Source organism: Staurois parvus, unplaced genomic scaffold (assembly GCF_062004578.1).
Source record: "Staurois parvus isolate SC_StPar_1 unplaced genomic scaffold, SC_StPar_1.0 ptg001795l, whole genome shotgun sequence".
Lineage (NCBI taxonomy): Eukaryota > Metazoa > Chordata > Amphibia > Anura > Ranidae > Staurois > Staurois parvus.
Window position 1 is genome coordinate 685,626 of NW_028319591.1, and position 23,104 is coordinate 708,729.

General features: G+C 48.8%; 1 protein-coding gene across 2 annotated transcripts in view; it reads left to right on the forward strand.

The window, feature by feature from the left end:
- Positions 1–23,104, forward strand: part of HSD17B12 (hydroxysteroid 17-beta dehydrogenase 12) — a 229,022-nt gene that overhangs the window by 195,912 nt on the left and 10,006 nt on the right. For both annotated transcript variants that reach the window (XM_089663878.1, XM_089663877.1), the window contains 3 exons: positions 10,168–10,202; positions 12,116–12,197; positions 18,544–18,609. In XM_089663878.1, the coding sequence (XP_089520004.1) occupies positions 10,168–10,202; positions 12,116–12,197; positions 18,544–18,609 (183 nt within the window). The remainder of the gene's footprint in view (positions 1–10,167; positions 10,203–12,115; positions 12,198–18,543; positions 18,610–23,104) is intronic.

Sequence of the window (23,104 nt, forward strand, 5' to 3'; positions counted from 1 at the left end):
AATGTGGGGTCTGGGGAGACCGGATATAGTGAATGCAGGGTCCGGGGAGACCGGATATAGTGAATGCAGGGTCCGGGGAGACCGGATATAGTGAATGCAGGGTCCGGGGAGACCGGATATAGTGAATGCAGGGTCCGGGGAGACCGGATATAGTGAATGCAGGGTCCGGGGAGACCGGATATAGTGAATGCAGGGTCCGGGGAGACTGGATATAGTGAATGCAGGGTCCGGGGAGACTGGATATAGTGAATGCAGGGTCCGGGGAGACTGGATATAGTGAATGCAGGGTCCGGGGAGACTGGATATAGTGAATGCAGGGTCCGGGGAGACTGGATATAGTGAATGCAGGGTCCGGGGAGACTGGATATAGTGAATGCAGGGTCCGGGGAGACTGGATATAGTGAATGCAGGGTCCGGGGAGACTGGATATAGTGAATGCAGGGTCCGGGGAGACTGGATATAGTGAATGCAGGGTCCGGGGAGACTGGATATAGTGAATGCAGGGTCCGGGGAGACTGGATATAGTGAATGCAGGGTACGGGGAGACTGGATATAGTGAATGCAGGGTACGGGGAGACCGGGGATATAGTGAATGCAGGGTACGGGGAGACCGGATATAGTGAATGCGGGTCCGGGGAGACCAGGTATACTGTGAATGCAGGGTCCGGGGTTTAGTAACACTTTAGATGTTCATAGCCTGGCCATGTGTTTTCTAAAGTGAATCCAAGAGGACACAAATATAGGAGGAACTATTGTTGTCTTTAAAAGGTGCAGTTTCCAAAGCTCTCACCTTACTGGCAAGTGAACCATTGACCTGGTATAATTGTACACTAAGGAAATTCCATCTTCAGACTTCCCTTGCTCCATGCTTTATCAAGGTTATTGGTTTGCAGAAATAGTGAAGTGAGGATCAGACCGGTCACTCCAGAGGCAGCAGCTTTTTTAAAGTAAACCCAACTAGTCTTAAATATGTCCCCTCCCCCTTCCTAATACCTGTGCTGACTAATCTGTGTAAAAAGATGTATATACGTATCTGTTTTCAGCCCTCTCCGGTCCAGTCACATGATCTTCTTTGTCAGCCAGCAGCAGCAGGTGCAGGGAAGAGCAGAGAGCGCTCAACAACTGGGAATTGTGGGCGCACTGATGTCACACATAGGCTCCCATGTCCCAGCCACTCCCTCCGCTCCCCTGCAGCCACCACTGGCTGACATGGGAGCTGGATCATGTGACTGGACCAGAGAGAGCTGAAAATAGGTAAGTATATATAAATCCTTTTTTTTTTTTTTTTTTTTGCCCAGGTTAGTCAACATAGGTGTTAGGAAGGGTGAGGGACATTAAAGTAAAAATCCAGCCTCAACCTACATATTACTAATAAAGAGAAAGTTCACCCAAAAGGGAAAGTTCTGGTTGTCTGCCTCCCAAATCCCCCCTCCCTTTAGCTTTTGGCACTTTTTTTTTCTGCTACGGAGTAGGTATCTGGTGTTGACAGGTACCTGCTTACACTTACACCCCCTTCCTCCCCCTTTACCCACAGCCTTCTGGCACACATCATAGGTCTGAGAAGGCTGTGGGACCATTCACAAAGCACAGTGCAGCTTGCGCACACTGGAAGCCTGTTGTGAAGCCGCAAGCAGTCACTTCCGGCTTCCCAAAGTAAAAATGCCGGCACTGGGGACCCAAAGACCAGAGAAGAGCTGGCCTGGATGAGTAAAGCGCTGGATCCGTGGGTGGGTTAGCATTCTATTATTGAAAGTCATCAGCTACAGTTTTTTGTAGCTGCTGACTTTTAATTCTTTGTTTCTAGCGTTAAGATCCATTTTAACCCCTTCACGCCGGCCGAGCGCAAATGTGCGGCCTCCCGGCGTCTGGGCCTAGACGCCGAGCGGCCGCACATTTGCGTTCTATTAAAAAAGAACATATGTGCTGAGAGCGCATGCTCTGCGCGCTCCCAGCCCACATGTCTGGTACTCACGGAAAGGTCCCGATCTCCTCTTTCGATCGGGACCTTTCCCAGTCATGTGACCCTAAACCCCGCCCCGGCTTCCGAAACCCTTAAAGGGCCGGGAGGCGCCGGCGCGAAGGGGTTAAAGACAAGTCAGCAATGGTAGTTACCATTTTTTCCTCCATTACAAATTTTCAAGGTCCAAAGATTTCACCACAAAAGTACTGTAGAGCTAAAAGAAACCTTTAGCTGGTTTGAAGCTGAACTCCAGGCAGGTATAAAAGAGAACCAAGTCCTTTTTTTTTTTTTTTTTTTTTTTTTATAGGAGCAATGTAAGTGCATGAATTTGACTCTGTATCGGTTTCTTGTAGCCCTGTACAGCAGACTGGGAAAAAGAAAAGGGAACCAACCGGTCTTGCAAGGAGCATGCTGAAAGGAGGAGAGAGCGCAAAGTTACAGAGATGAGCTCATTGGCCTGCTGCTTCCCCTATTCACTGTCCAGTCATAGGCTAGGAGTGAGAAAAGACCTTTAACTCTTACTTAACCCCTTCCTGCCGTCAGGTGGATCGAAATGCCGGGAGGTGGGCATTCCGATAATGTGACCGCTGTGATTGGCTGTCACATGATCTAAAGCTTCTGATTGCAAGTATGCATGAGAAGTTTCCTGTGATAGTTTAGTTAGTGCGCAGGGAGTGCGCTGGGAGTATGCAGGGAGTGCGCTGGGAGTATGCAGGGAGTACGCAGGGAGTGCGCTGGGAGTATGCAGGGAGTGCGCTCTCAGCACAGTAAACTGTTTGCACATAGATGCATATATGCAACCACTTGTCATTAAAGCCCACCCACCAAGAGGCAACGTATATGCATGCGACTGGCGGGAAGAGATTAAAGTAGATTTTCAGGGTAAACCTAGCTAATCTTCAAAATGCCCCCCCCCCCCCCCCCCCGACACCTATGCTGATTAACTTGTGTGAGAAAGATGTATATACTTAACTGTTTTCATGCTGATCCAGTCCGGTCACATGATTCGGCTCCCCTGTGTCACCCAGCTGTGGGAGTGGATCCTCTATGTGGGCTATAGAATCCTATGGGTGATGTCACTGCTCCCAGATGCACCATGGTGACACTGTACTACTTGTGGGGAGTGATGAAGATTTTTTTTTTTTTTTACACTGATTGCTTTTACACCCATATAGGATGTAAAAGCAATCATTTCTCTTTCTCTCTGTCTGCAGTCTTGCAGTCATTGAGAATTACTGAGTGAGCTGTGATTGGTCACAGCTTGTCACATGGTACAAGGCTGTTGTGTATAGCCTTGTACCATGTGACCTCTGTGATCATTCACAGATTTCACACGTAGTAAGCAATGATATCACAAGTGACATCTTGCTTACTACTTTGCATGTGATCACTGATTGGCCAATCAGTGATCACATGATTGGGACCTCGTACAGAGGTCCCGTCCGACGATTGGTGTTTCACTGTGTCCGGAGGACACAGCGGGCACCGGATCGCGGTGCTGCGCGCTCCCAAGGAGCGCGCACAAGCAGGGTGCGGGGAGGCCGTTTATAAACGGCCACCCGACCCTGCAGTGCCACCGTCTGGCCGTTTATATACAACGGCCGGTCGGGAAGTGGTTAAGGTCCTGGAGTGGCCTAGCCAGTCTCCAAACCTTAATCCGATTGAAAATCTGTGGAAGGAGCTGAAAGTTCGAGTTGCCAAACGTCAGCCACCAAACCTTAATGACTTGGAGAGGATCTGCCAAGAGGAGCGGGCCAAAATCCCTCCTGAGATGTGTGCGAACCTGGGGGCCAACTCCAGGAAACATCTGACCTCTGTGATTGCCAACAAGGGATTTGCCACCAAGTACTAAGTCATGTTTTGTGAAGGGGATCAAATACTTATTTCCCTCATGAACATGCAGATCAGTCATCATTTGTTAGACATGCATTTCCTCTGAATTTTTTGTTGCTATTCTGTCTCTCAGTGTTACAATACACCGAACATTCGATTTTTAGACCGATCATTTCTTTGTGAGGGGCGAACATTCAAAATCAGCAGGGGATCAAATACGCATTTCCTGCACTGTAGGTTTTAAGCTGGCCATAGATGTATCGAATCTTGGTTGGTTCAGCGGGGACCAGCTGAGATTCAGTTCATCTATAGGCATGCTGGTTGTACTGAAGTCGATCCATCGATCGACTTCAGCACATCCAAGCTTTTGGATTTCTTGTATGCCGTTACTGCCGATGGCTGCAGCCACTAACAGTGATCATTGAGTGATATACCGGCCGGGAAGCCTTCCTGCCGACAGAACACAACAGCTCTGCGGGAGACATTCCCCCATCAACACTAACTGTGATGGGGAATCGAGCGATCTTCTTTCCTCCTACTCTTGATGGAAGGAAATAACATCATAGTCTATGGCCTTCTTTAGATCTTGGCTGTGTGGCAGAGCTGTGCAAATATCAGAACTGGATGGGCAGACGTACACCTCCTTTGACTCCCAGCTCCCATATGTTTTTAGATGGTTGACCCTTTTTTTTGTTTTTTTATTTATTTTGTGTTTTGTATTTGGAATTTCTCATCCAGCGTAACCTAAAACTTTTGGCAGCGAAGTCGAGCGTTTAAGCTGCCACAACATGGAATTTTCCAGCGATGAGCAAAGCATCAGCGGAAGCGGATATTGGAAACTGGCGAGGAAACCTTGCTCCTAAGAGCTCGCAGTCTGTTGGGATTCCTATGCGCATTGTTTGCCATATGCCCCAGAATCCTCGCCAAACTTTTAGGAATAACAGACTGAACGATTTTCTTGCTAGACTGGAAATGAGCATCTGTGTTTTTTTTTTTTTGTTTTGTTTTTTTGTTTTGTTTTTCCTCTTCCCCTCCTTGTCTTTACAAAGCCATCTGTTTTCATCCTCTATTTTGCCACCAAACTGTCCTTCAATCCAGACTGTTTGAATTTTTCTTAGAAAATATTTGGGGTTTCTTCTTTTTTTTTTTTGTTTGGTTTTGCTTATTTAATTGAGCGCATTGTGAGAATCTTTCCTGATACCCCCTTTTTTTTTTCTTGAGGAAGAAGTCCTCGTTAGTTGGTGTTGTTCAGGGGAATGTCTGAAACAGACGCCTACGCAGAATGCACTCACCCACGCAACGTCCGCCCCCACACAGTTCTCACCCACTTTCCTCCCGTCGTCTCTACGTCTGGCTCCAGCATAGTTCCCAGGCTGCCTCTCATTTTCTCCTTCCCCACTCCGATGGAAAATACGCCATTTATTTTCTTGCGCCGCTTTTCTTTTTTTTTATTTTGTTCTTTTCCGCTCTTTAAATACTATGTAGGCAGCGAGCGTGCACACATGTACGTCAAGCCGTGGTGTTCTCATTGTATCTGCTCGATTTATAAAGTCAAGGAGAAAGTAGGTGTATGCTGTGTAGGGATTTCTATTTGTTGGCTTTCCCTGAACAAATGCGTTATTGTGTTACCGCGCAGCGAAAAAACTCTTCACGCTCGCATCTGCAAACCAGGGTTATCCTTTATCGCATTTGCCGAAGAACCGCATAGATGGATTTTGTTTTTTGATTTTACTTTCTTTTTTGTTTTTTTTTTGTTTTTTTTTTAATATAAACCATCCTTGGAGCCCAGAGAACTTAGATGTTTATAGTGATCTGTGCAAAACTTTTTTTTTTTTTTTTCAGTCCTCTGATGCCATTGTATGGCAGCACTTGAGTAAAGCTCATGTACACATTATAATCTGACCTCACAATCTTTGCACAAGCTTTACCAAAGCAATATAATATGAGGACCTACCTAATGTACCCAGTCAGACAGAGCCTTTGCACTGGTAGATCCAGGGGCGGACTGACAACTCATGGGGCCCCCGGGCAATATGGGATCATGGGGCCCCTGTGCCCTTGCCCAAACTCAAAAAAAGCCTATGAAAAAGGTACCAGGGGCATCTCATGGGGCCCCCTAATGACCCCGGGCCCTCGGGCAGTGCCTGAGTTTCCAAATGGTCAGTCCGCCCCTGGGTAGATCCAAACGAGTCAATTTATAACCTGTGTATGAGCTTAAAGCGGTATTTTTTTATTTTATTTATTTCAGGTACTTATATAGCGCCACCAATTTACGCAGCACTTTACATATATATTGTACATTCACATCAGTCCCTAACCCTCAAGGGGTGTACAATCTAAGGTCCCTAACTCACATTCATACATACACATACTAGGGACAATTTTGACAGGAGCCAATTCACCTACCAGCATGTCTTTGGAGTGTGGAAGGAAACCGGAGTACAGGAGGAAACCCGCACAGGGAGAACATGCAAACTCTAGGCAGGTGGTGCCATGGCTGGAATTCGAACCAATGACCCGAGTACTGCCAGGCGAAAGTGCTAACCATTTAGCCACTGTGCTGCCCTGGTATTAAACACAAAACCAAAAATATGCAATATTTAGATGTGGTGGCTGCATTAGTTTTCTTTTTTTAGGCTTTCATCCCTCTGTTTTCACCTGGTGATCTGATTCTATGTACCCTTCTATATCTCTAGCAAACATTTGCATAAAAACAGGGATTATTTTACCCTCCGCAAAGTCACTGGACTGAAGATCATGGAGGTTTTTTAATCATAAAGGGTAAACTTAAAGCTGAAATCTGGGGAAAAATTTTTTTCTAGGGGAGAGGACACTGAAGATAAATACTCACCTGACCCGCCGATCCTTCCCACACAAGACCAGTCCTTTTGGTTCCTGCACATCCCCCCCTCACCCAGGGACCATCAGTCTTGTAAATGGACTGTTCCTGACAACCGCTCACTGCGCACTCCACAGACAGGAACAGTCCACCACTGGACCACGGGGGAGCGCTGTTTTCCGTAGCATCAGCAGGTCAGGTAAGTATGAGCTTAGTTCTCACCCCTAGAAAAGACAAGCAGCTGATCTGTGCAGTGGGGGCGTGCCCCGCTGCATGATAAAAAGTAAATTAATTGGAGCTCTGCTTTAAAGCAGTATTAAACCCCAAACAAAAAATGTAATATATTGCAGATTGCCGGTCATTAGATGTGGTGGCTGCATTCGTTTTCTATTTTAGGCTTTTCATCTCTGTTTCCACCTGGTGATCTGGCCGATGACACACCTCCTGTATTAGAGCGCCCCACTCTGGTTGAAGGATCATCAGAGACACCAGGACAGCAGCATTGTCAGTCTGGGGGAGGGCAGTGTTAGATGGACTAGCAAATTTAAATACACTAACAAATTGAAGTCAAACTCCAGCTAATACTTTACAGTTACAGCAAACCGTTTTTTTTCTTTAGGGGTAAAGGTTTACAGAAATAAATAAAAGCTGATCAATGTAAGCACCCCTGTCAGTGGTAAATGGCTTTTCACATCCCATCATTAAAACTGCTACATCTGCAGGACAGCTTGTTCTGTTGAAAAATATTTACTGGCCAGATCGCCAGGTGAAAATAAAGAGAGCCTTTAAAAAAGAAAACGATTGCAGTCGTCCTATCTAAGAATTGGTAATCTGCAATATAATGTGTGTTTTTGTGTTTAACACCAGTTTAAAATGTTTTTTATTCAGTGCAGTGTACCTGCGAACTTGTTAAGGAATTTGACTACTCCAGGAAGAGTTAATTTCCTAGCACCTGGCGCAGTACCTTCACCATGACCCTCACCACCATGACCATTACCTTACCTCACCATGACCATTACCTTACCTCACCATGACCATTTATGTAGCTGTAGGAGGCAGGAGCTTGGGGGAGTACTATAGAGCCCTGATACCCAACATGAAGCCTGGGGCTGCATGCTGCCCTTTGGCACTTTAAATGCAGCCCTCTGGGCCCCTGCAGACAATAAATACTGTTTCCCTGTTGCCCTCTTATTGCGATGATTTCTAGCAGTCTCATGTAATATGTCTCCATTCTATGACGTCTGAGGCTTGTCCCTATGCTCTTACCCCTATAGCATTTTCAGTCTGACAGTCTCCTGCAGCATGTTTGTAGGCTTTGCCCATCTTATATCATGTCCACAGTCTCTAACCATCTCTTCTATCATGTCTGCGGTCTCTGACCATCTCCTGCGTCATGTCTGCGGTCTCTGACCATCTCCTGCGTCACGTCTGCGGTCTCTGACCATCTCCTGCATCACATCTGCGGTCTCTGACCCTCTCCTGCGTCACGCCTGCGGTCTCCGACCCTCTCCTGCGTCACGCCTGCGGTCTCCGACCCTCTCCTGCGTCACGCCTGCGGTCTCTGACCCTCTCCTGCGTCACGCCTGCGGTCTCTGACCCTCTCCTGCGTCACGCCTGCGGTCTCTGACCCTCTCCTGCGTCACGCCTGCGGTCTCTGACCCTCTCCTGCGTCACGCCTGCGGTCTCTGACCCTCTCCTGCGTCACGCCTGCGGTCTCTGACCCTCTCCTGCGTCACGCCTGCGGTCTCTGACCCTCTCCTGCGTCACGCCTGCGGTCTCTGACCCTCTCCTGCGTCACGCCTGCGGTCTCTGACCCTCTCCTGCGTCACGCCTGCGGTCTCTGACCCTCTCCTGCGTCACGCCTGCGGTCTCTGACCCTCTCCTGCGTCACGCCTGCGGTCTCTGACCCTCTCCTGCGTCACGCCTGCGGTCTCTGACCATCTCCTGCGTCACGCCTGCGGTCTCTGACCATCTCCTGCGTCACGCCTGCGGTCTCTGACCATCTCCTGCGTCACGCCTGCGGTCTCTGACCACCTCTTGCGTCATGCCTGCGGTCTCTGACCACCTCTTGGTTTATGTATATAGTCTCTGGCCATCTGTTGTATCATGCCCATAGTTTGACTGTATCTGTATCAAGAAAGTTGACCACCACTACTATAGTGTCACTTCATTGACCGCTCTGGGCTGCTAACATCATATCCAAGATGGAAGCACCCAGCAGCAGTCTCATGGCTTTTGGATGTATGCCTAAAGGAGCATTTACAAGCAAATAACATGCATGAAATACTTGCAATGCATTATATGGAAATCTTGTTGTTTTAAAATGAATTCAACAGGGTCTCTCTAACCCGATTTGATGTTTTTGTATCATGGAGGAGCCCCTGACCTCTGCAGCAAATTTACACCAAAATGGGAAGAACTGATAACTCCATGCAGATATTGTCCCAAATGGGTATGCAGTTCAGCACCACAGCATTGCAAGACAAGAGTGCCAACTGCTTCCCCAGCAAAGTGTGACGTGCATGGATTGTACCTATTTACAACCCAGTGGGGGAGATTTACTAAAACCGAAGAGTGCAAAATCTGGTGCAGCTGTGCATAGAAATCGGCTTTCAATTTTTTTTCTTTTTTCTCTGATATTAGCAGGATAGACACCTGACCTCATCACTTGACACTTCATTGACCTTGCAAAGGGTTGATTTATTAAACCAGTGAGTGCAAAATCTGGTGCAGCTTTGCATTTTGTTTTTAGAAGCTGATTGGTTACCATGCACAGCTGCACCAGATTTTGCACTCTCCGGTTTTAGTAAATCAACCCTTTGCAAGGTCAATGGAGTGTCAGGTGATGAGGTCAGGTGTCTATCCTGCTGACACTCCATTGACCTTGCAATGAGTTGATTTACTAAAACCGAAGAGTGCAAAATCTGGTGCAGCTTTGCATGGTAACCAATCGGCTTCTAAAAAAAACTGGAAGCCGATTTCTATGCAAAGCTGCACCAGATTTTGCACTCTTCGGTTTTAGTAAATCAACTCATTGCAAGGTCAATGAAGTGTCAGCAGGATAGACACTTGACATCATCATCACCTGACACTTCATTGACCTTGCAATGAGTTGATTTACTAAAACCGAAGAGTGCAAAATCTGGTGCAGCTTTGCATAGAAACCAGCTTCCAGTTTTTTTTTAGAAGCTGATTGGTTACCATGCACAGCTGCACCAGATTTTGCACTCTCCAGTTTTTAGTAAATCAACCCATTGCAAGGTCAATGGAGTGTCAGGTGATGAGGTCAGGTGTCTATCCTGCGAATATCAGATGATGAGGTCAGGGATCTCTCCTGCTAATTTAATAACTTCGTATGAAGAGCAATATAGATGCGCAAAATGCAGTAGCCCACAGCATCCAATCATATTTGACCTTGACATTGGCTCTTTTGAAGGATGGGTCCTGATTGGTCGCTATGGGTTGGCGCACTTTGTGTTTTTAGTCGGTGGGACCCTGTATTTCTTACGGCTGTCCTCTTGTTTCTCTCCTGCAGATGACACGCCTGGTGTTGCCCGGAATGCTGGAGAGGTGAGTCACTGGGAGCCTCAGACACACAAATATAAACACTACCCAGACAAGCCCTCATTATTATTTATAGGGGAGAATCCTTTTCTTTGAAAAATTCATTCTGGTGACTAATCTGCCCGGCCTCCATGTTGGTAACGATGGAGCGATCGGAGGTGACTCATAAGGACGGAGGGTGACTCACCGGCTTCGTGGAATCCTCCAGCTCTCCTCAATGCTCTTGTGGTGATTTTCTTTTTAGAACAGAATTAAAAAAAAAAAAGAAAGTCTGTGAGTCATCAATACAGAGTGAACAGCTTTCTATTCTTAGGGGGAATTACAGCGAATGGGGGTGGGAGATTCCTAAGGGATTACCTGCTTCCAGGCTGCAGCTGTTCAGCCATGTTAAAAATGGCAACATGTAAACACACAGCAGTGCCATACACTCTAAGGAAGCCCATTGATGACTTGCTTTTCTTTTCTTGCACCATGGGTGGAAGGAAAGAAAATGTCTTGATTCTCCCATCATCACAGTTGGTGTTGATGGGGGAAGTGTCTCCCGCAGCACTGTTGTGTTCTGCCGGTTGGGGGGGGGAGACATAGGGAGCCTTCCGAGGTGGTAGAACACAATGATTAGTGGTAGCAGCTATAGCCGCCGGCAGTGAATGCATGTAGAAAAATCAGACAGACTGGTTGTACCCAAGTCAATCATTGGATTGACTAGGGTACAATCAGCTTACCAATTCGTGGATCGACGTTTGGCTGGTCCCTGCTGAACCAGCCAAATTTTGATCCACGTATGGCCGGCTTAAGGCAGGGACCCTCAGGAATGCTGGCATAGAGCTTTCTGGCACTGCCTGGACTGTCATCCTTGGATCAATGCTGGCATAGAGCTTTCTGGCACTGCCTGGACTGGCATCCTTGGATCAATGCTGGCATAGAGCTTTCTGGCGCTGCCTGGACTGGCATCCTTGGATCAATGCTGGACATAGAGCTTTCTGGCGCTGCCTGGACTGGCATCCTTGGATCAATGCTGGACATAGAGCTTTCTGGCACTGCCTGGACTGGCATCAATGGATCGACTTGGATACAATCAGCATGCCCATTCATGGATCGACGTTTGGCATGTCCCTGCTGAACCAGCCAAATTTTGATCCACGTATGGCCGGCTTAAGACAGGGACCCTCAGAAATGCTGGCATAGAGCTTTCTGGCGCTGCTTGGACTGGCATCCTTGGATCAATGCTGACATAGAGCTTTCTGGCGCTGCCTGGACTGGCATCAATGGATCAACTTGGGTACAATCAGCATGCCCATTCATGGATCGGCGTTTGGCTAGTCCCTGCTGAACCAGCCAAATTTTGATCCACGTATGGCCGGCTTAAGACAGGGACCCTCAGAAATGCTGGCATGGAGCTTTCTGGCGCTGCCTGGACTGGCATCCTTGGATCAATGCTGGCATGGAGCTTTCTGGCGCTGCCTGGACTGGCATCCTTGGATCAATGCTGGCATAGAACTTTCTGGCACTGCCTGGACTGGTATCAATGGATCAACTTGGATACAATCAGCTGTCTAAAGCTGCATGTATGGCTTCTTTTCATTTAGTCAGCAGGTTGAATGAAAAAACCCACAGATATAAAGCGATGTGGATGCAGGTATCTCCCCGCTATTGTATTTTGACAGCGGGGGGCCCCCCACCATCAGGCATGTTGATGCGGGTGAGGGAGGATCCAGTAAATGCAAAATACAGGCAGATTAAACTTCAGCTTGAAGCCTAGGCTGTTATCAAACCAGTCCACTTTGGTAATGTAATCAAGAGGTCTTCGGGTTTCCAACCCCTCTACTCTATGTACTGTTTATATTTATACCAGGCAGCTTGGGGGAACCCTGGTGTCTGTGGCTTATTTTGTAGAAATATAATTAATTTTTCTTTTTTAGATCCAAAGGCATCATTATGAACATCTCCTCTGCTAGTGGCATGTACCCCATCCCCTTGCTGACTGTATATTCTGCTACCAAGGTAGGTGGCTTAACATCTCCTCCAATTCAGCTATTCAGTAGCAGTTCCACCAAGATATTTGTGTTACTCAAACCCAACTTATTTTACTCAAAACCAGTTATTTTTCTCAAAAGCTGCACATACCGTATTTTTTGCTCTATAAAAAAGGGGGAAAATGTCAGTGTGTCTTATGGAGCGAATGTAAAGCAGCCAGTCTGGTATTTCTGCCGCCGTCATGTCAGAATATTGGGCCAGCCGCTCTGCTCTTCTCTCCTGCAGGACCTTACCTGTTCCTCGCTCCATCGCTGCAGTCTTCCCGCGCTGGCTTCTGTGACAGCCGGGTGCCCACTGCGCATGAGCGAGAAGCGCTGCGCTTTGTGAATGGTCCTGTGTCTTCTGGGACACATGGCAGGTCCCAGAAGGCTCTGGGCCATTCACAAAGCGCAGCGCTTCTCGCGCATGCGCAGTGGGCACCCGGCTGTCACAGAAGCCGCCGCGGGAAGAAGGAAGGACAACTCCTGCGGAAGTGGGAGTGGGTACCTGTCAAATTCAGATACCCGCTCCCCCTCCCTGCCCAAAGGTCCGCAGTCTCTGGTCACCCCCTGTACTGTGTCCACAGTCTCTGGTCATTCCCTGTACTGTGTCCGCAGTCTCTGGTCATCTCCTGTACTATGTCCGCAGTCTCTGGTCATCTCCTGTACTATGTCCGCAGTCTCTGGTCATCTCCTGTACTGTGTCCGCAGTCTCTGGTCATCTCCTGTACTGTGTCCGCAGTCTCTGGCCATCTCCTGTACTGTGTCCGCAGTCTCTGGCCATCTCCTGTACTGTGTCCGCAGTCTCTGGCCATCTCCTGTACTGTGTCCGCAGTCTCTGGCCATCTCCTGTACTGTGTCCGTAGTCTCTGGTCATCCCCTGTACTGTGTCCGCAGTCTCTGGTCATCCCCTGTACTGTGTCCGCAGTCTCTGGTCATCCCCTGTACTGTGTCCGCAGTCTCTGGTCATCCCCTGTACTGTGTCCGCAGTCTCTGGTCATCCCCTGTACTGTGTCCGCAGTCTCTGGTCCATCTCCTGTACTGTGTCCGCAGTCTCTGGCCATCTCCTGTACTGTGTCCGCAGTCTCTGGCCATCTCCTGTACTGTGTCCGCAGTCTCTGGTCATCCCCTGTACTGTGTCCGCAGTCTCTGGTCATCCCCTGTACTGTGTCCGCAGTCTCTGGTCATCCCCTGTACTGTGTCCGCAGTCTCTGGTCATCTCCTGTACTGTGTCCGCAGTCTCTGGTCATCTCCTGTACTGTGTCCGCAGTCTCTGGTCATTCCCTGTACTGTGTCCGCAGTCTCTGGTCATCCCCTGTACTGTGTCCGCAGTCTCTGGTCATCCCCTGTACTGTGTCCACAGTCTCTGGTCATTCCCTGTACTGTGTCCGCAGTCTCTGGTCATCCCCTGTACTGTGTCTGCAGTCCATTGGTTCAGAATATTTTTTTTTCTTGTTTTTCTCCTCTAAAACCTAGGCGTGTCTTATGGTCAGGTGCGTCTTATGGAGCGAAAAATACAGTACTTGGTTTTGGTTTTTTGTTTTTTTTTAGCTTAAACATTAAGGTTAGGATAGAGCTGGGAACTTCTCTCAGGTTTTATTTCTGTATGTGACTCCACTCTTCACTTCCTGATTGTCACCTGAAAAGGTAGGCATGGAGAACAATCACAACTTGGAAAAAACGTTAAAACATTCAGGCCCTGGCATTTCCTTAAAATAAAATCAGCTTCAGCTGCTATACTCACCATCGATTTGGCGCTGTCCTTGCAGACTAATTCATCCGGCGTCAATCCCTTTCTGTGTTAAATGAATCAAAGTGTCATTTAAGCCAGTTCCTGTGAGCCCAGGTAGTCATGGCTCCACCCCCTGTCCTGGACTCACAAGAGCATGCTGCAGAGAGCAGTGCCACATCATTATATTACCGAAGACCTGAGCAGGTAAACTGTGCAGGGATTGGTTGGGGCAGAATGGGACCATAGGCAAGGTTGCTGCTTTGGACCCCATCGTTTCGATTGACATTGATAGGGGTTGCAATTGCACTTGTCCAGTTTGGCAGGCCATAGACTGAGCGAATTTCTTTCCTGAAACTATGAGTCGACACAGTGTTGGCAGGGGAATCCCTCCCGCCGGGCCATTGTGTTCTCCCACTGGGAGAAAACACTGATTATTGCTGGTGGCTATAACTGCTGCTAGTGATAATCACATGTAAAATCTGACAGGCTGGTTGTCCCCAATTTGATCGATCAATCAACTTGGGTACATTCAACATGCCCATACATGGTTTGAATCTCGGCCGGTTCCTGCTGAATCGGCCAAGATTTGAACCGTCTATGGCTGGCCTAAGTATACATGTGCCATACCTGGCTGATCCCTGTGGAAGCTGGAAATCATTGTATAGCTACCTCTTGGGTCCCATCGGGAGCAGCTGCTCCTGCTGCTCAGTGAATACAGAAGGTCGCTCCCTCAGCAGGGGCTCAATTCAGAGAACAATTTGCTTTCTCTCAATGAATGTAAAGTGTTCTCTTACTGGGCAAGGAGGCGCTTATAGCATCACTACCCATCTCATCTTGTCCAATCAGAGATCGCTTTGCATTCATTGAGAAAATAGAAACTAAATGGTAGGTGTACCAAGCAAGTGGCTCCTTTTGTTCACCAAGCACAGGACAGCCACTGGGCACTGGACCCCAAAGCTTGTGGCAATCGCTGTGCCTGCTTCATTGATTTCCAACTTCCCCAGGGATTGGTCAGATATTGAACTATGCAAAAACATCCATACCTAAACTTCAACTTTAAAGGCTAAGTTCACCTATGAGAAAAAAATAATACACAATTTTGCAGGAAAAAAAATGTGCATTATTTTTATCCACAGAAGACTGTAAAGCATTTTGCTGCCCACAAGCAGTGAATGGGGGGTGCAATGACAGGCTCCTGCATACTGTCCCTCCAGCTTTCTGCCCCCACCTCCATACGGGGTTTCTGTTAGAAATTTGGAAGAAGATTCAATAAACTATGAGTGTGCTGATCAGTGCTGCTGTAGTAGGCTGGACTTGTAGATTATTCACAGATCCATGTGAATAAATGTCATGACTGTGCCTAAATATGGGTGTAAGGTGTAACATATTACAAAGTGACCTTTGCCTTCAAATTAGAAAAAAAAAATGTGAGCAGGCAGCTTTTTATGGCATTCACAGCTCAGCGTTCATTCTCTGTACCATGCCAATGTACCAGGATGAGGACTCCTAGCGTTCATTCTCTGTACCATGCCAGTGTACCAGGATGAAGGACTCCTAGTGTACATTCTCTGTACCATGCCAGTGTACCAGGATGAAGGACTCCTAGCGTACATTCTCTGTACCATGCCAGTGTACCAGGATGAGGACTCCTAGCGTACATTCTCTGTACCATGCCAGTGTACCAGGATGAAGGACTCCTAGCGTACATTCTCTGTACCATGCCAGTGTACCAGGATGAAGGACTCCTAGCGTACATTCTCTGTACCATGCCAATGTACCAGGATGAAGGACTCCTAGCGTTCATTCTCTGTACCACGCCAGTGTACCAGGATGAAGGACTCCTAGCGTACATTCTCTGTACCATGCCAATGTACCAGGATGAAGGACTCCTAGCGTACATTCTCTGTAAGATGCCAGTGTACCAGGATGAATGAATCCTAGCGTTCATTCTCTGTACCATGCCAATGTACCAGGATGAGGACTCCTAGCGTTCATTCTCTGTACCATGCCAGTGTACCAGGATGAAGGACTCCTAGTGTACATTCTCTGTACCATGCCAATGTACCAGGATGAAGGACTCCTAGCGTTCATTCTCTGTACCATGCCAGTGTACCAGGATGAGGACTCCTAGCGTACATTCTCTGTACCATGCCAGTGTACCAGGATGAAGGACTCCTAGCGTACATTCTCTGTACCATGCCAATGTACCAGGATGAAGGACTCCTAGCGTACATTCTCTGTACCATGCCAATGTACCAGGATGAAGGACTCCTAGCGTTCATTCTCTGTACCATGCCAGTGTACCAGGATGAGGACTCCTAGCGTACATTCTCTGTACCACGCCAGTGTACCAGGATGAAGGACTCCTAGCGTACATTCTCTGTACCATGCCAGTGTACCAGGATGAGGACTCCTAGCGTACATTCTCTGTACCACGCCAGTGTACCAGGATGAGGACTCCTAGCGTACATTCTCTGTAACACGCCAGTGTACCAGGATGAAGGACTCCTATGCACATGTGCGGGAGTCGCGCCATACCAGCTGACCAATCAAGAGGCCGAAAACCCTGGCTCTCAAAAGGAACCCGGGGAGAAGAGGTCGGCGAGATATCAAATAGTCGCACTGCTGAAGGCGAGTATTTTGCGGGTTAGAGTTCAGCTTTAGGGTCAATGCACAATGGCTAACTCTGAGCATTTTTTATCCTAGCGTTTAGGTGCGTTTTTAAGGTGTTGTTTTTTTTTTTTTGTTTTTTTTCTGCCTGAAAACTGCTCTCAAAAATGCAAAACCTGAAGGTTTTTTTTTTTTTTTTTTCTGCCTCTAAACACTGAGCATAAAATACGCCTCTAAACATCCTAATGTGCATGGGCACGTAGGATGACATTGCACTGCTGCTACAGGCAAGACACTATACTTCTAAACTCCTCTAGGAGCAGCGTTTTGTTTTTTTGTATGGAAAACTCATGGGGCCTCCGGGCAATAGGGGATCATGGGGCCCCTGTGTCCTTGCCCAAACTCAAAAAAGCCTATGAAAAAGGTACCAGGGGCATCTCATGGGGCCCCCTACTGACCCCGGGCCCTCGGCAGTGCCAGAGTTTCCAAATGGTCAGTCCGCCCCTGCTTTGGTATAGCCATCCTACCACAGATGGATCAAATGTTGGCCGGTCCCTGCTGAACCAGCAGAGTTTCAATCCATCTATGACTAGCTATTATCGGGGTTCCAGTTCATCCCAAAGGTGGTCAGTAGTGTTAAGGTCGGGTCTGTGCAGAGCTTTCCAGTTCCTCCACATCAAACTCTGCCTTTATGGAGCTTGCTTTGTGCGCAGGCACACAGTCACCCCCACACTGTTACCACAAGGTAGTAAGGGCACACGTTTTTCTAAAGTGTTTTTGTATGGTTTGGCATTAATTAGGCCTTGTTCACACAGGTGTACTACAGCATACGCCCACGGGAGGGCCTTATTCACCTGCACAAGGATGCACAGTTCTGTGCATCCCCCTGCAGGCAGTCCCATTCATTTCAGTTGGGACACAGCGGCTCCAAGGACACAGTTGCACCCAATTTGATATCTGTGTGGGTGCACAGCCCTGAATGCATACTGCCTGTTTGGGGCCATGCACCCACACCTGCCTGGATGTCAGATTGGGAACAGCGGCTGTGTCCGTACGGCCACTGCATCCCAATTAACCTGAATGGGACTGCCTCTGGAACACCTGTGTATTCCCATGATGTAAACACGGCCCTCACATGCACGGACGTATGCTGTAGTACAGTGGCTGTGTCCGTATGGTCCCTGCGTCCCAATAGGACTGCCTGTGGAACACCTGTGTATCCCCATGCTGTAAACACGGCTCTCGCACGCACAGACTTATGTTGTAGTACAGTGGCTGTGTCCCTACGGTTCCTGCGTCCCAATTGATCTTAATGGGCCTGCCTGTGGAACACCTGTGTATCCCCATGATGTAAACACGGCCCTCACACGCATGGACATATGCTGTAGTACAGCGGCTGTGTCCGTACGGCCCCTGCGGACTGCCTGCCTGCCTTTGGAACACCTGTGTATCCCCATGATGTAAACACGGCCCTCACACGCATGGACATATGCTGTAGTACAGCGGCTGTGTCCGTACGGCCCCTGCGGACTGCCTGCCTGCCTTTGGAACACCTGTGTATCCCCATGATGTAAACACGACTCTCACACACACGGACTTATGTTGTAGTACAGCGGCTGTGTCCTTACAGTCCCTGCGTCCCAATTGACCTGAATGGGCCTGCCTGCCTTTGGAACACCTGTGTATCCCCATGATGTAAACACGGCTCTCACACGCACGGACGTATGTTGTAGTACAGCCATGTGAATAAGGCCTAAGCCAGTACCCTTCACTGGAGTCACCTGAATGCAGTAATTCGGAGAGGTGTCCTCATTTTTTTGCCCATTTATTGCATATTTTAGCAGACATGTTTAATATGCTACATTGTTACTTGTCTTGTGTTTGTTATGTTTACAGTTAATAATAAGAAAACATTCTCTTCACCTGATGAATATCAATAACTGATCTCCCTTTTTTTTTTTTCTTTTTTTTTTTTTTTGGTCCCCTCTGCCAGGCGTTTGTGGATTTCTTCTCCCAGGGTCTGCATGCAGAATATCAGAATAAGGGGATCACGGTGCAGGTGAGTTTTCTACGTCGCTGCCGAGGATCCTTGTTATTGTGTGGTTTCCATGGCAACAGCAGCTGTCTTGGCAACAAGGAGCTCACGTTCTCTCTCCCACTCAGGAGAGTGTGACGTCCTCACCGCTCAGTCTCTTAGTTGGTCTCTTTTTATTATTTTTTTTTTTTCTTTTTAATTTTATCCCACTTGCTGGTTTATTTTCTTGGTTTAAAAAAAAAATAAATCTGCTAAGAAAAGAGATTACTTCAGAATCGTGCTGATGTGTTGCTGGTGATCTCTCTCTTTCAGTGGTAACCCTTTCATAAGCACCGTATTTTGTGCCTCTATGAGGGATTCCTATCAGAACACATTGAAACCCCTTCCTTCATTTTTTTCTGATGGATCCAATTGTAGCCGTCCATCTTTCTGCTTTCTGACAATGAGGAACAGAAGCAGATTTTTTATGACAAAACATTTTTCAACATTTGTCATGTAGCACCTGGGAATCAATATTTGACTCTCAGCATCCTTAAAGAGTCGGGCTCTAAAATCTAAATAGATAACGGTGCAGGTAGTTATGTCAGTCTGTCGTAAGGAGATATCTGTCCTTGTGGAACCCTACAGCAGAGGTTCCTGACCTCCGGGCCATGGACAGTTTACAGTTCTGTGGCCTGTTAGAATCCGGGCCACACAGGTGAGCGGGCAGGGCCACACAACTGGAGGTAAGTGGTGGGCGAGCAGTCGAAGATCAGTCTGTATTTACAGCTGCTTACATTACCGTCTGAGCTCCGCCTCCTGTGAAATCAGCGACGTCCTTAGATTCTCATAGGAGTGGGGACCATACTGAAAACTGCGCATGCGTGGGATCTAGGTTGCGTGCTCCTTGAGAATCTAATGTTTGTTGATTTGAGGTGGAGGTGGTGCTAGTGCTGGGGAATGGCTGCAAATGCAGATCATACAGAGAGGTTTGACTGTGCAGAGACTCCTATGAAAACTGACAATTAGGCTGTATCTGGTGGATTTCTAGTGCCAAGTGAGCATCTTACTTCAGTTGTATGTTTGTCTCTGGTCATCCCAAAACCATATAACCACATCCCACCCCGGGTCAGGAAAAATTCCACAAAACTGGTGCCATAAAGTTTGGGGATCGCTGCCCTACAGGACTATGACTGTTTATGGGGCCTCACCCCAGCGGTGCAATGCCAGAACCTCCACAAAACCGGTCCTTGGCCCCGTAAAGCTTGGGGACTGCTGTCCTACAGGACCCTGACTGTTAATGGGGCCTCACCCCAGCGGTGCAATGCCAGAACCTCCACCAAAACCGGTCCCTGGTGCCATAAAGCTTGGGGGGACCGCTGCCCTACAGGACCCTGACTGTTAATGGGGCCTCACCCCAGCGGTGCAATGCCAGAACCTCCACCAAAACCAGTCCCTGGTGGCATAAAGCTGGGGGACCGCTGCCCTACAGGACCCTGACTGCTTATGGGGCCTCACGCCAGCGGTGCAATGCCAGAACCTCCACAAAACCGGTCCTTGGCCCCGTAAAGCTTGGGGACCGCTGCCCTACAGGACCCTGACTGCTTATGGGGCCTCACGCCAGCGGTGCAATGCCAGAACCTCCACAAAACCGGTCCTTGGCCCCGTAAAGCTTGGGGACCGCTGCCCTACAGGACCCTGACTGCTTATGGGGCCTCACCCCAGCGGTGCAATGCCAGAACCTCCACCAAAACCGGTCCCTGGTGCCATAAAGCTTGGGGGGACCGCTGCCCTACAGGACCCTGACTGCTTATGGGGCCTCACGCCAGCAGTGCAATGCCAGAACCTCCACAAAACCGGTCCCTGGTGCCATAAAGCTTGGGGACTGCTGTCCTACAGGACCCTGACTGCTTATGGGCCTCACGCCAGCGGTGCAATGCCAGAACCTCAGTGGTCAATAGAGGTTTAGACATGTGATTGTTAAATGGCTTAGGCGGGGCTTAGCGCATAGAGGGGGCGGGGTTTAGTGCTGATGTCAACATTAATCAGTCATTAGCAATATCCCTGTGTTTGGGATGTCTGTCAGGCCTTACCCCAGTCATTCAGTGGTCCAATAAATGGCTTGGGTAGGACTTGGTACAAGGAGGGGGTGTGGTTTAGTGCTGACTTTGATGTAAGTCAGTCTTCAGGAAACATCCATGTGTCCCTGCAGACCCTGATTGTCTATTGGGCTTAACCCCAACCATTTACCAGTCCAATACCAGTACCTAAGTGGCCAGTAGACGTTGTGATTTTTAAATGGCTTGGCACAAGAAGAGATAGGTGGTTTAGTGCAAACTTTGACAAGTCAGTTTATAGAGCCATCCTTGTGTCTCTGTGGAGCCCCTTCAGACCCTGGCTGTCTATCAGGCCCCGCAACAACCATTCAGCGGTCCAATTCCAGAACCTCAGTGGTTAGTAGAGTTCAGGTACGTGCGCTCAATGGCTTGGGTGGGACTTGGCACAAAGAGGGGGTATGCCAACTTTCACGCAAGTCAGTCTTCAGAGACATCCATGTTGTGCAGACCCAGATTGACTGTTGGGCCTAAATCCACCCATTTAACGGTTCACTACCAGTACCTCAGCGGTCAGTAGAGGTTTAGGTTTGTGATTTTTAAATGGCTTGGGACAAGTAGGAGCTGTAGTTTAATGTGGCAGTCTTTAGAGACATCCTTGTGTCACTGTGGAGCCCCTGCAGACATTTTTTTTTTTTTAATCTGGGCCCACCCCAACCATTCGGCGGTCTGATACCAGAACCTGAGTGGTCAGTAGAGGTTTAGGTATGTGATTGATAAACGGACTGGCTGGTGCTTTGCACAAGGATGGGGTGTACTTTAGTGCTGACTTCAATATTAATCGGTTCTTTAGAGACATCCCTGTGTTTGTGTGAAACCCCTACAAATCCTAATGTCTCAGGCAGGGGCGGACTGACAACTCATGGGGCCCCCGGGCAATAGGGGATCATGGGGCCCCTTTGTCCTTGCCCTAACTCAAAAAAGCCTATGAAAAAGGTACCAGGGGCATCTCATGGGGCCCCCTACTGACCCCGGGCCCTCGGGCAGTGCCCGGGTTTCCAAATGGTCAGTCTGCCCCTGGTCTCAGGCCTCCCCCCATCCATTCAGTGGTCCAATACCAGAGCCTCAGTGGTCAATAAAGTTTAGGTATGTGAGTGTTGGGTGGAGCTTAGCACAATGAAGGGGTGTGGTTTAGTGCTGACTTTGACATAAGTCAGTCTTCAGAAACATCGTTTTGTCCCTGCAGACCGTGATAGTCTATTGAGCCTAACCCGAGCTATTGAATGGTCAAATACCAGAACCTCAGTGGCCAGTAGAGGTTTAGATATTAGATTGATAAACGGTCTATGTGGGGCTTGGTGCTGATTTCAACACAAGTTCGTCTTCAGAGACCTCCTTCTGTCCCTACAGACCCTGACTGCCTGCCTATCAGGCCTTTAGCCCCATCTATTCAACGGTACAATACCAGTACAAATGTGATCATTAAATGGCTTGGCACAAGGAGAAGGTGTGGTTTAGTGTTTTATTTGATATGTCAGATCTTGGAGACATCCCTGTGGAATCCCTGCAGACCCTACCCGTCTCTTGGGCCTCACTCCAACTATTCATTATCCAATACTAGAACCCCAGTAAGCTGTAGAGGTTTTGGTGTGTGTTTGGTAAATTGGTGGGCTTGCAAGCCTGTTCACTTGGCTGTGTTTCTGGGGATCCCCTAGACCAGTGATGGCGAACCTATGGCACGCAGAGCCATCTCAGTGGGCACGCCAGGAGGAAGAGAGGAAGAGGAAGAGAACGCGCTCTCCTGCGCACCTCCGGGGGCAAGCACCGGGCGATCTCCGTGATCGCTGTGTCCTGCGGACACAGCTGATCACGTGACATGGTAAAAGGCCAATCACAGCGGCCTTTTACCACGTGATCAGCCGTGTCCAATGACACGCTGATCACCGGGAAATGCAAATGCCGGTTCTCGGCTGCACTTTCCTCACGCTGTCAGATCGTGAGGAAAGTACTGCCGAAAACCGGCAGTTGTCAGAACAGGGATCGGCACCGATCATCAGGGTCACTGATCATCAGTGCTCTGATGATCGGTGCCCACCTGTGCCACACACAAGTTCCGCCCACTTGTGCCCAGCAATGCGCCCACCTGTGCCCAGCAGTGCGCCCACCTATGCCCAGCAGTGCGCCCACCTGTGCCCAGCAATGCACCCACGTGTGCCCAGCAGTGCGCCCACCTGTGCCCAGCAATGCACCCACATGTGCCCAGCAGTGCGCCCACCTGTGCCCAGCAGTGCGCCCACCTGTGCCCAGCAGTGCGCCCACCTGTGCCCAGCAGTGCGCCCACCTGTGCCGCCCACCTGTGCCACCCACCAGTGCCCATCAGTGCAGCCCAGCAGTGCTGCCAGTCAGTGCCACCAGTCAGTGCACAGCGGTTGTGCCAGTCAGTGCCCAGCAGTGATGTCAGTCAGTGCCACCTATCAGTGCTGTCT